The sequence below is a fragment of the Patagioenas fasciata genome, chromosome 2 (genome assembly GCF_037038585.1).
Source record: "Patagioenas fasciata isolate bPatFas1 chromosome 2, bPatFas1.hap1, whole genome shotgun sequence".
In the NCBI taxonomy this organism is placed as follows: domain Eukaryota; kingdom Metazoa; phylum Chordata; class Aves; order Columbiformes; family Columbidae; genus Patagioenas; species Patagioenas fasciata.
In genome coordinates this window covers 150,775,652-150,788,098 of record NC_092521.1, presented here as the reverse complement: position 1 = coordinate 150,788,098, position 12,447 = coordinate 150,775,652, and the positions used below count along the sequence as shown (strand labels likewise).

Here is a 12,447-nt window from a genome sequence, read left to right as displayed (position 1 = left end):
CAGACAGGGCCATCCAGATTACGAATATACTGTTTGCTGCTCTCAGAGTTTGGGTGGTAATGGTAATTATCATGGCTTTATAAAAGTAGAATGAGTTCCAGATCTCTGTTAACTCAGTGTTTTTGGGGGGTGGTTCTTCTGTGTGTGGGGGATGGTGTTTATTTTTGTTTGTTTGGGTTTTTGTTTTGTTTTGGGGTTGTTTTTTGTTTTTTGTTTTTGTGGGGTTTTTTTAATGCGTGTTTGGTTTTTTGGTCTTACTCCCTCTCTTTCTTCAAGTCTTCCTGACTTGAATAGTTTGTGCAGATAAGTGTGCAATTGCTTTGAAAACATTAAATACAAAAAACATAGTGATTTGTCTTTAAATACGAAAGACCTAGAAATTTTGAATTAATCTGTTTTAAAGTAGGAGGGAATATACATGTGAAAATTATTTCTGTCATCTCCTTGCTCCTCCTTTCCATCTGGATGAAGCTGTTTTAATTAGCTGAGGTGAATTGTTAGAAATACTTCCCAAATAGGACATATAGACCCAGAAATTGTAATTAGATTGGAAGCTTATTACTCTATGAAGTTGCAGTTCAGAAAGAAAGCACGCATTTCCATATTTTAACAATTGTGCTTGTCACATAGTAGAATTTTGTGGAAGAGATTAGCCATGGTCTTTCAAAAGCCTTTCATTCATATTAAAATATTGACAAGGAAGTACCTTAAGTAATAATTTTCTATTTTATTTTTTTTAAGGACTGTCAGTGCTACCTGGTAGTTTCAAGTGAATATATAGCGCAATGAGCACAAGGAGAATCCTTGAGATTGTTATGGAATGCTGTTTGGGGTAGATATTCTTCTCTAGGCAGTAGTACTGAAGGCAAAACAAACTTGACATTTCAGATTTTAGGAAGCATATTCAGAGCTTGCTTACAAGATATTTTGTGTCTCTCTCATATTATTCAGCTTTGAGTCCTTAGATGATTGAAGTACAACCTCTCCTGCCTGACTTTCAGTGTGGAAACATGCTTGCAGCAACACCCAGTGCAGTATTAAACTTTGTGGCAGTGTTTTGGCTCATTTATTTTCAGAAAATGCTGTCCATGTTGTTTCTGTGGGGATGTTTCACAGAACTGTGCTTAGTTGTGTTTGTTTTGTTTTGTTTTGTTTTGTTTTTTAAACAGGTATTACACTACAATCTCAGAATGAAAGCATTAATTCCATAAAGTTGAATATTTGTGAAAGTATGAGATATCAGAATGCAGACTTTAAATCTTACAAGTGCACTTCAAGTCTTTGTAGCTTGTAGATGCCTATGCATTTTTTTAAAATGTATTGAATTTTTAACATGCACTCTTTCTTTTTCCTTAGGATGAAGAGAATGGGAATAGACAAGGTATGTCTTTATTCTTTCAGAGATCCAATATGTTGAACATTTCTCTTCAGCTGTTTAACACACTCTAATAGCTAGCCAAGAGTTTGAAATGTGAAATCACTTCAGTGTGACCATCAAGCTCATTGAATTTCATGGCATTGGAGCAAAATAAAGAAAATATGTGTATTTTAATTTCACTTATTTAGTGCAGGTGTTTGCGTGGCCACTAAGTTAATTAAAACACATCCTGGATCGCTTCTGTGCTGTGTATATCATCTTGTTAGGTACATGACAAGACAACAAGAAACCAGCTGTGTTACCTTCTAAGTGCCACAGTGTCACACTCTCTTAATTTGATCTGCATATAAGACCCACAGTTATCTGTGCAAAGTACTACTATAAATGGTTTGAGTCTCATGGATATATTTATGTACATGCATTTAGAAAAAAGTGCTGTACAGTGTCTCGTAAGAGCAGCCAGTATTAAATTTGAATTTTGTTGCAGCTTACTCTAAGAAAAGCAACATGGAAGTATATAAACCTAGTGTTGATAGTGATGACAAAGATTATCCACAAAAGTGGCATACAACCATTTTAAAAACAAGATAAAAAAGGTTATTGCTATTAGTTTATTGATACTCTTTTTAGTAATTAATAGTACTGATCTAACTTTTGACTACTTTTCATACTCTTGTTTACATTTGAAGAGATCCATGAAACATGTTTCAGTGATGTCAGATAAGGTGTCTGAATAAAATTCCCACACTTGAGAATCACTTGAATAAATCACTTATTTCTAGGTTATGCCTGTCAGTTCCTCTCTGTTATAGCTTTCTCCCTCTCACTTTGCCCATGTCTGCTCTCTTTCTTAATTCACCAGTTAACTTTTTTTATTAATTGATGCTACATCTTATGCCCACTTAATTTAAAATTCTCTTTGGTACTCTGTGCTGCATCTGGCAGTGCAGTGCAGCAGGACAGGCCTGTCAGGAGGCAGGTGCCTTTGCAATGTAGGGTGAATGCTGCTTTTACTGGTGGGTTACAATTCGCTGTACACCGTAGCAGAGCGTTACCTGGTGTCAATGTACTTATTAAAGTCTTATTTAGTAGTAAGAGAACATGTCTGAACTTTTGTTTCCCTTTTTTTTTTGTCTAACTGTGATATCAGAATCATTCTGGGAAATACAAATTTACTTTCAACTTTCTTTTTCTCTTGGAAGCAGATGAATTAATCCGTTTCGTCCTCCTAGTCTTACTCACCTGTTGTCACCTGCTTGTTAAACAGTGAAAAGTCAATGTCTTCCTATTCCTCATCACCTCCCATCCACCTCCCCAAACTTGTGACCTCCTTTATCTGTTCTGGCATACAAAGAGAACAGGCAAATTCCTTTAGGAAGGGGAAAGGAGTCAATCTACCATGACAAACCTGTATGGAAGGTTGAGGTCTAGAGAAAGCAGTTCTGCAGTGTTCTTCTCACAGGGAGAACTGGATCAGCTAGAGATACAGGCACGGAGCTGTTTATCTAAAATGGTATCCGAGGTCTGTTTTTCAGTAGAGGAACAGCAATAAATGAACATGAATGTGGTTCACTGAGACCTGTGCAGGTGGGAACAAGATTACTTTCTGGAATTCTTTGTGTAGCTACTTGAACTATGAATCATAGCTTAACTATTGCTTATTTATAGCAACGTAGTAGATTGTATGCCTTGAAATACAGATCAAAGGGCACAAAGTGCTCTGGAAAGATAACGATATTCTCATTAGCAGGAGAGAAGGTTGGACTTGTGTTCCTTCTGGAAAGAGAAGTAGTGATGGCTGTGAGGTGCAGGATGTAGGTGTCAGCCAGGTTCTTGTATTATATCTTTAAAAATAACAAAATGGGACAAAGTGTGCAAGATGTTTTTCTCCAGCATTTAGTGTGATCTTGGGAGGTGAGGGGGGAGATGAAAAGGTTTCTTATTTATGTTGCTACAAGTTGTTCCTGTTTCCAAATGAGGTGAATAGGTGGCTTGTGAGGAGAAAAATCAGAAAAATCATATTTCACTTTTCATGTTCACAAACATCATGTTAATTTAGCAAAAGCAGGTATGCCGGAAGTTCGGTAAAGGGTTATCACAAGGATTCTTAAAGTAATTAACTTTGGAAAATTAAGCTGAGGTGCTTCGGAGTGGCGAGAAGCTGCGGGCTGTGGGGTCCCTCGGTCCCTCAGCAGCCGGGGAATGTTGCGGCAGGGTGAGGTGCTGGTGGGTCGGGCAGAGGAGCCATCTAGTGGCAAGTGCCCTCTCCTTCCCTTCAGACTTGCTCGGAAAATTTGCCTTTCTGAAGCTCTGTCTTCATTAACATTGAAACTATCTTAATGATAAACATTTTTCTTTTGAAGTCTGTAGATGATGATTCACTTGAGCTTTCCTCTCTCAAAGACTAAGCAGAGGGGATTCAAGCTTTTCATTTTTGTGAAGCAGTGTGTGCCAGTGCAAAATTGTCTTTTTTTTTAATTGATCTCGAGTGAAGATTTCTTATTACCTGCACTTTCTGCTTTGCCCTTTTCACAGGTTAAACTTACCGTTAAAATTGAGATTTTTGTCAGGTTCAGCATTGAGTAGATGATGGTAGAGAAAAGCATCTCTGTTACTACTGCCTTTTATTGAAAGTGCTTGAATATTTTTTCAAAGGAGCTGAGTACCTAATTAAGTCTAGAGGGCAGAAGATAAAAGCGTGTTCTAGTTTTGATGTATTCTAACAGTGAAAGAAATATTTTTATATGGTTTTATGTTCTGTTATAAAATTGTAGTGCAACTTCTTTTAGTATGTATGTCAATCATGCTCCTGGCTTGCATTAAACTTGCTTTTGGTAAGCAGTAAAATTTCAAAGCATTTAGAATAAAAGGTAATGCAAATTTGTCCAGGAGAGCTCTAAGCTAAGAACTGTACAGGAAGGAGATGATGGCCAAGAAGCAAGTGAGGAAAAGGTGAATTGGGTTGTGAAGCAAAGGGGTTAGGAGATGCCTCATGGTCACAGCTGGGGCAAAAGGAAACCACCTGAAGTGTATATAGTGAGGGAATACCTATAGGACAGTATGATGAGGAGAACTCTCATGCCTTTTTTGAGGGCCTCTTGGAAGCCCCTGTACACTCACACATGCAGCATGGGAAGCAAGCAGCAGGAACTGGAGATCTGCGTGTGGTTGCAAGGCTGCAGTCTCGTTTTGGGTCACAGAGGATGTGGTGGGGTTGCGCGCAGGAGGGGGCCAGAGTGCTGCAGTGGGTGGGTGCAGGCACTTTGGGGAGGACAGGCTGGGAGAGCACAGTGATTGAGTTGCTGTCAGAGAGCAGCAGGAATGTTTGAAGCTCTGGCTTGGGATGGATTGGGAGACAGCTTGGAGTCGATGGTCAGGATTTGCAGGCAGACTCATGTTTTGGTGGGTGTCTGCTGCAGACTGCCTGATCAGAAAGAAGTAGGTGAGGCTTTCTTCAGGCAACTAGTGCAAGCCTCACATGTGCAGGTCCTGGCCCTGTTATCTGTTTGAGGGGCATCTCAGCAGATTTACCCTAAATATTTTGTAGTAGTTATTTGAAAGGTTTCTGTTCTTTCCTACTTTTACTGCTCAAGATTGTGACCTTAGGCAAAGCTATTAAAATGCTCTTCTAACAGCTGCACTTTATCAGAGGATGTGCATCTTCCTTGTTGGATTCCTTGGTCAATGACTGGAAACTTGTATCAGCTTCTGCTGTTTTCTTGAGTATATCTGTTACACTGACCAACCTATATTAACTTGGAGTATTTAATGTGTTTTAAGGATGGTATACATTAGTATTCTTCCTGTTTCTGGAGTTGCCCTATTTAAAAACTTTATTTAAGAGGTAGCTCACAGGCAGAAGTGTCCCAGAAGAGTATTGTGGACAAGCTGAAAAGTATCTATACTTATTGAAAATAGGAATACTTTATACTAAAAACTTGGACTATCAAGACGTGTTAAGTGGTGCTGGAAAAATGATCTCCATTACCATGCTGTGTCCGTGTCCTTTCATTGTGATTTTAATATGGTGAATATGTTGTTGTCCTTCAAAGACTCCTTGAAGCTTTAGTTGGCAAAAAAAGTTTAGTATGTGTTAAATGGATTGGTCATTTCTTGTATCTTGTTGTAAAACATGTTTTTCAGAAATACTGAGCTTGTGGATCATGATTAAAACGGACAATGATACGCACGCAGAAGCAGTCTGAAAGGAATGTCTTCTTTCATATGAGAACTAAGCAATTTTATGTTCAATACAGTGCCTGGAAATCTAGTATCATTATAATTCTGTGTCACAGTTTTCTAATATGATGTTCTTGCTTTTCCTGCTTTATCTCGTATTTCTCTATAGAAGTATCTATAGAAACTAGCAGCTTATCTTCCCATAAAAATGAAAGGTGAGTTAGGTGTATTGCTCTGTGTCCTTTTCTGTAGAGGCTGAGTGTTCACTTTCTAATGAGACTTCAGGTGTCTGTTGCACTGAGATTTCTAGATAGTTAAGTTGTGATCACCAGGCTGTTTTTTTTTTTAATGTACCTAACTATGGATTAACGTTTCAACCCTTCAATTGTCAAATCTAAATAGTTCCAATTACCTGAGCTCCTTCAGCTCTGCTCAAGTCTGGTTTAATGTGTAGAGCCTTTGTGGGGTGGAAAAAAATGCAGGAAAAGATTTTTATTCCTTATTGCTGCTTATATAATGCCTCAATTTTTTTAATATTTTTTTTTTCTTTAAGCAGACTGTTGATTTCTGCGGTGTGGTTTTGTGTTCTCCCAGGATTTAATTTAATGCCACATTTTCTAACATCATCATCCATCAGCTCAGTCTGTTATGAAATAAACTGATTGTACCTGTGATGATGGGAGCAAGGCAGATAAGGAACAAGAGAATGAATGTGAAAGCAAATCTTTGTAAAGGTCATAGATTGCTGGCATGATAAGGTATAATAGTGGAATTAGGAGTAAGAGAGAAGTATATAACACTAATGCTTTAGCATAGCAAGTGTGATATAGGGAAGAGTCTGTAGGTTTGCTACAGTTGATACAAATTGTATGGCTCTATGCTTATCTAAGAACTAAAGTAAATCCTCTGGACTGTTTAATCATAGGTTAAATTTTAATCTTGAAAAGGTTTTATTTTAGATTTGAGGGAATTGAAAAAAACAGTCATAATATTGGCAAATAATGAAATTGGAAAACACAGCAGTTTTGGAGACTTCATATTTAAGTTGAAACTGTGTTATATGTTTTCCATAACAATGCCAGATTATATTCTCTTCTCCTCCCCTGCCCACCCCCCCCCACCCCGAGAGAGTTGAGGCTGTATTAGTCAAATTGTGTAAGAGAAGAGTAACCGAAGAAGAAATACCGTCTTGGAGTTGCCTAATCAAAGTGCCAGAGGTGCTTTGAGTAATAACGGAATGTATTTTTCTGTATCACAATACCAGGTGTTTCTCTGCTACATGACTCAACAATGCTGTTTTACTTGTTATCATCCTCTTTTAGAGGCTCATCCTTGACACTGTATATTCCTTAGTGTCTTTTCGTTAATTTGTGCTTAACAGCAGGTGAAATAAGCTCTGCTGGGGCTGGGCTGGGACCTTTGGGCTCCTTTTCTGCAATGGATTGCCAGTGGACAAATGCTTACTATTTATGAAATTCAGTTTGCAGATTATAAAATCCAGAATTGTCTTTAGTTGGACTCTCTCAGTGAAATGTAATCCTGACAGTTTTGTGATTTATGTTAAATTAAATCTCTGTTAGTAAATGTAAGTTCTGCTCTACTTTCAGCAACCTCTTTTTGAGTAGCTTGGGAAATGGTTAGCAGGTTTTTGATTCAGTAATCGTTTAGAAGCATTCGTCCCACTGTAGCTGTAGAGATTTCTCCTCCCTTTGCCTGAAAGGCATCCCAGGAATCACTGCCACTTGGCATTGTTGAACCAATGGAGTACAAATGCCTTGAATATCCAAAAGCACACCCATAGATCTTTGTGTTCAAGAATAACGTTCCTCCCTCTTGAGTCAGAGAAAGATGTACAGAAGAGCCTGTCTTGATTTAATAATTTGAGAAGTTTCATTTCACAAGGCTGGTGATTCTTTAGTACAGAAATGACCCTTGCTGCCTGCTGAGCATTGAGCCAAGAGTGAAAATACTCTGCGTAAGGTTAATAGAACTCTGTAGCCTTTGCTCGGTTCATGTGTTATGAGAATTTCTAAGCATGTTTCAGCTGCCCTGAACAGAAGATTTTTTTTAAATTTTTTTTTTTTTTTTTTTTTCTCTAGGAAGAGGAGAAATTACATGTTTTTAAGCAGCAGACTCTTAGGAGAGACTTTGTCAGATAGTATGCATTGTACTTTGTCCCAAAACACTTGCAGGCTTGTGCTCTGCCCGTCAGAAAGAAAGGAAAAGTGTGTCAGCAATAGTGCTTTGGTATGTTAGGCTGGTTTTTGTTGTTGTTGTTTTGTTTTGGGTTTGTGTGTGTGTGTTTTTCCCCCTCCTTCTTCAAAATGTAAAGGTTCTTTGTCAGAAAGGTTTCCTTTGTGTAGTCAGATGTTTGTATCTGACTGTGTTTTATATAAAAAGGTTAATGACTATAGAGAAGTGATGTGCTTGTTGCTATCTGGTAGTGTATTGGTAGGTGTCATAATATAACTTCTGCTGTGTCATTTTGTTTTCCAGATAAATCAGAGCAGTATAGTAATACTGTCCTGTCTGTAAAGAGTAGCTTAGAAATTAACTCACGGTTACTGCATTTCATATAATACTAGCTATGTTCCTTGTAGCAGCTCTATCCCAAACTAGAATTTTAGGGGATCAAGCTGGAATTGGCACCTGGGTAAAATTAATTTCTGTGTCAAATTTAGAGGAGTTAGAAGTTTTGCTGTATGTGACCCACCCAAATGTAAGTCAATTATAAATTGTAACAACTCTTAATTCTACTGGTGTGTTTAAAAGTACCATTTTTTATTCCCTCTTATCAAGGAGAAAGAGCAACATCAGAATTTTACTACTTTGCAAATCAGATGCTGGTGCAACGTATTCCCCTCTGCAACTTCTGGCATCTCAAATATCTGTCAGGAAAAGCTTCCTTCTAACTTCACCATGGGAAGCTTACTTTCTTCTCCCAGGCTGTGATGGTGGTGTTGGGCTTGTAGCTGCAGCTAGTAGATTCAGGTAGTATAAAGATTATAATAAATGATGATAAATACATGTATTATGAAGAAAGTCTTTAATTTTATTTGACATTAATTTGAACAACAGTTGAAACAAGATACTACTCTCTTAATTCTGTAGATCCTACTTTGATCTAATTGGTTATTGAAGATAGCAATTAGTATTTTTTGGTTGGAAATTGCTGGCTAATTAGAAGATTTGCATACAATTCTGAAAAATATATCTATTGACTAGGAAAAATCTTGTTGCAATGAACTGATTTTCTGTTTTTGTCTTGCATCTAATTTCAGGTGTTTATACTTCTTCAGACTACTTAATTTCGGTGGTTTAAACTAAGGACCTAATTTTAAAGGCTTTCGTTATTCCTCAGTATCCTTGTTTAAGCCAATGAATTTTTGCCTTCAGCCTTGTATATACTTGGTGATTCATTTTTATTTCCTTATTTCTGCTGATATTTAATCTCTGAAGTAAAAGTTCAGACGTTAGTTTGGCATCTCTAAAGTTACATTCTCATTTGAATAGCATCACTTCAGGGAGTGGTTGCACTGCAAGGCATATTTTAGTAGCTCTGTCAGTAAAACTACATTACTGCCTAGGCAATAACTTGAGTGTAATTCATCCTGACTGGTGAATATTTACTCATGATGGAGATTTTTGTGTGCTTACAAGTCTGGTAAAGGAAAGAACAACTTTATGGACTCTTTTGCAGTTTCTGGGCAGCTAACTTGTGTACTTAGCAACTTTATATGCTTCTGTTTCTTTTATTACCCTTACATAAGACTTTGCCTCTGTTTATAGCTACGCTCGTGAAGTAATGAAGTATATATGAAATTCTTTTTCACAGAAGATGTGCTTTTCATCTGTGCTTCTTCCTTGTGCATGCAGGTGTGTTCCTGGCAGCTCACACTTTCACTTATATTTTTCTGTGTGTGCGATGTCTTGTTCTTTACTTGCAGTTGAAGATCTGGGAGAAATTGTCTCATTTGCTGGTAGCCTGCAACATATAATGCTCAATTAAAAGTTGTTTACAAAAATGTGGAGAAGGAGGGAGGAGGCAACATAGTATGCCGTAATGAGCACTGGGAACGCACCGGCAAATGGAATAGATTATTTCAGCTGGTAGGGACCTGCAAAGATCATCTTGTCCAACTGTCTGACCGATTCAGGGCCAACCAAAAGTTAGACCCTGTTGTTGAGGGCCTTGTCCAAATGCCTCTTACACACTGACAAGCATGGGGCATGGGCCACCTCTCTAGGGAGCCTGTTCTAGTGTTTGAACACCCTCTTGGTAAATGATGTCCAGTCTGAACCTCCCCTGGCGCAGCTTTGAACCATTCCCACATGTCCTGTTGCTGGATACCAGGGAGAAGAGCTCGGCACCCCCCTCCCCTCTTCCCCTCCTCAGGAAGCTGTAGAGAGCGAAGTTCACCCCTCAGCCTCCATCTCTCCAAACTGGACAGACCCAGAGACCTCAGCCGCTCTGCACAGGACATTCCTTACAGCCCTGTCACCAGCTTTGTTGCCCTCCTCTGGATGCCTCCTTTTTAAATTGTGGGGCCCAGAGCTGCACACAGTGCTTGAGGTGAGGCTGTACCAATGCTAAATGCAGTGGGATAATCACCTCATTTGACCAGGGGGTGATGCTGTGTCTGGTGCACCGCGGGATGTGGATTGCTCCCTGGCTGCCAGGGCACACGATGCTGGCTTGTGTTGAGCTACTGTTAACCAGCCCCCTCAGATCCTTTCTTGTAGGGCTGCTCTCCAGCCACTCCTCTTCCAATTTGTATTAATACTTATGCCTGGCAAGGGTACAATAAGGCTACATGTCTGACAGAATAGTAATGTGAGCTGCTTTACTGTTCTTTGGCCTTGTAAGGAATTGCTGGCATGCTCCAAAAAATCAGGCTTTTCAATATTAGAAAGGAAAATTGTTCATCTAGTCTGTGACACTATGTAGTGCAGAGCTGGAGAATTTAGTGTAAAATTCCACTGTGATAACCTACTCTAGATCGTGGACCTTGGAAGGAGGGAAGTTGAGGCTCACATTTTAGACAGTATCTTGCTTTGCCTGACGATTGGGTGCAGACAGGACCCAATGGAGATTTAGGCTCAATTAAACTGAAGTGTAGTGGTGGTTAAATTTTGAGACATGAGGTAATATTACTAGATTATCCATTTTACTTGAAATTTAATTCTGTAATGATCGAGTGCACATCTACAAGATTTATTCCCCCTCAGTTGGTCTGAAGACAGTATCATTAGCTCCTGCTGTCAGAAAATATTGTTTAGCTTTGCTTGAGTTTCAAACTCAAAATATAAACATACGCTTTGAGGCTACGTTTTCAAGGAAGTTCATTCATACGTTACTGATGGAAAGAAGTTTTGGGTTGTATCCAAGTATGTAAAAGACTGAGTAGAAATGAAAAGCATGTATTCACCTACCAAAGCTTGGGAGCCCTAGGTTTTCTTCTCACTTTTACTTGTATTTGGATATTATTGAGATGTAAAATGAACCTGCAAATGTAAGCAATATTTTAAACCTTTTATCCTAAATTTATCTTTAGGGTGGTGGTTCACCTTTGTAGGAAGAACGCCTGTTCAATACAACCATCTTCCGCATGTAGGACAAAGAACCAAGTTTAGTGTGTAATTGGCTTTGTGAATTGGTCCATAAAATAGCTGTGAACAGCTGAAGTGAGTGCCCATGGTTTTGAAGAACCTCAGTGTAGCAACAGGTTGGTCAGAAATCAGATGTTCAGGGAAACCTTCAGTCTGTGGTCTCCATACATTGGTACAGTTTTCCTCTCTTAACTCCGATATGGTGAGTGTGTTAAAGATATTCTGTGCTGGATCCTGAATGGGAGAAACCTTACCTGCTTGACCATTTGCTTTGTTTGTTCAGGTATGGGCAAGGCATAAAGTGGCATTTGAGCGTTAAGCAAACTAGCAGTAGGCCACTGTCGCTTTTTGGTGAGCATTTTGTGAGAGAAGCAGAGGTAGCTGCTTGCTATTGGGTTGTAATTGTTAGATACTGTGTTACAAATTAAATGTGCCCATGGGAGCTCCATTATTTTTTATTTTCTTGTCACTTTTTGGATTGTATATTTTCAGTAAAAGATTAAGTGGCAACACTGGGAAGCATGTTTGGTCCTATAAAAGGTCATCGTTTAACTTTACTCTTGTGAGTGGTTGAAACAACCTTTTGTTCATGGCATCTGGGTAGATTATTCTTGGAATTTGTCTAAACTTGATGAAACGTTACTGCCTCTTAAAGGACAAGACCCATCATGTGTTCAATGTCTATTTAAATCAGCAGATTAAAAATGACAGATATGAGCTTTGGTTCACAAAGAGCATTTTGTGTGTCTTGTAGCTGTGTCCTGCTAATCAAATTTTGAAGTATTCAGGGACTGAGCTGCCAGCTGGCGTTTCTTGATCTATAATTCAGTTTCTTTGTATATAGTAGTTATCTGATTCTGTCACATCGACTTTTTGATTTTCCTTTACCAATCTGGAGTTATTTTAGAAGGCCATTTAGAGCCGTATAAGTAAGCCATTTTGTGCAACTGATTGTGGTAAAATGGCAGGACACTGAGGACCTGCAGAATGAAGGCATTAGGCTAAAACTCGTGTTTGAAAAAAGGGAAGTTTGGTTTTGTAAATATTTATTAAGATATTTCAGATAATGAACTTTCCTCATATGGAAACAGAACCAAAGAAGGGGTAAGGGAGGTACCTTATTTGTGTTCAATAAATAATGCTGTGGCTTAGTAAACACAACCAGGTGAGATATCAAAAGCTGTAGCAAAAGTACTTCCAAAAGCAGTGCCATTTGAGCCCAAGTCAAAGGTTAGTCACTTGGGAAGTGATTGAAACTAATACTCCTTTTTCAAGGAGGT

General features: G+C 38.6%; 1 protein-coding gene across 2 annotated transcripts in view; it reads left to right on the top strand.

Annotated features, from left to right (window-relative positions):
* The window catches only part of ARHGAP21 (Rho GTPase activating protein 21), a 115,889-nt gene that overhangs the window by 53,054 nt on the left and 50,388 nt on the right, over positions 1–12,447 (top strand). For both annotated transcript variants that reach the window (XM_071805245.1, XM_065829904.2), the window contains exon 3: positions 1,357–1,381. In XM_071805245.1, coding sequence (XP_071661346.1) covers positions 1,357–1,381 — 25 coding nt within the window. The remainder of the gene's footprint in view (positions 1–1,356; positions 1,382–12,447) is intronic.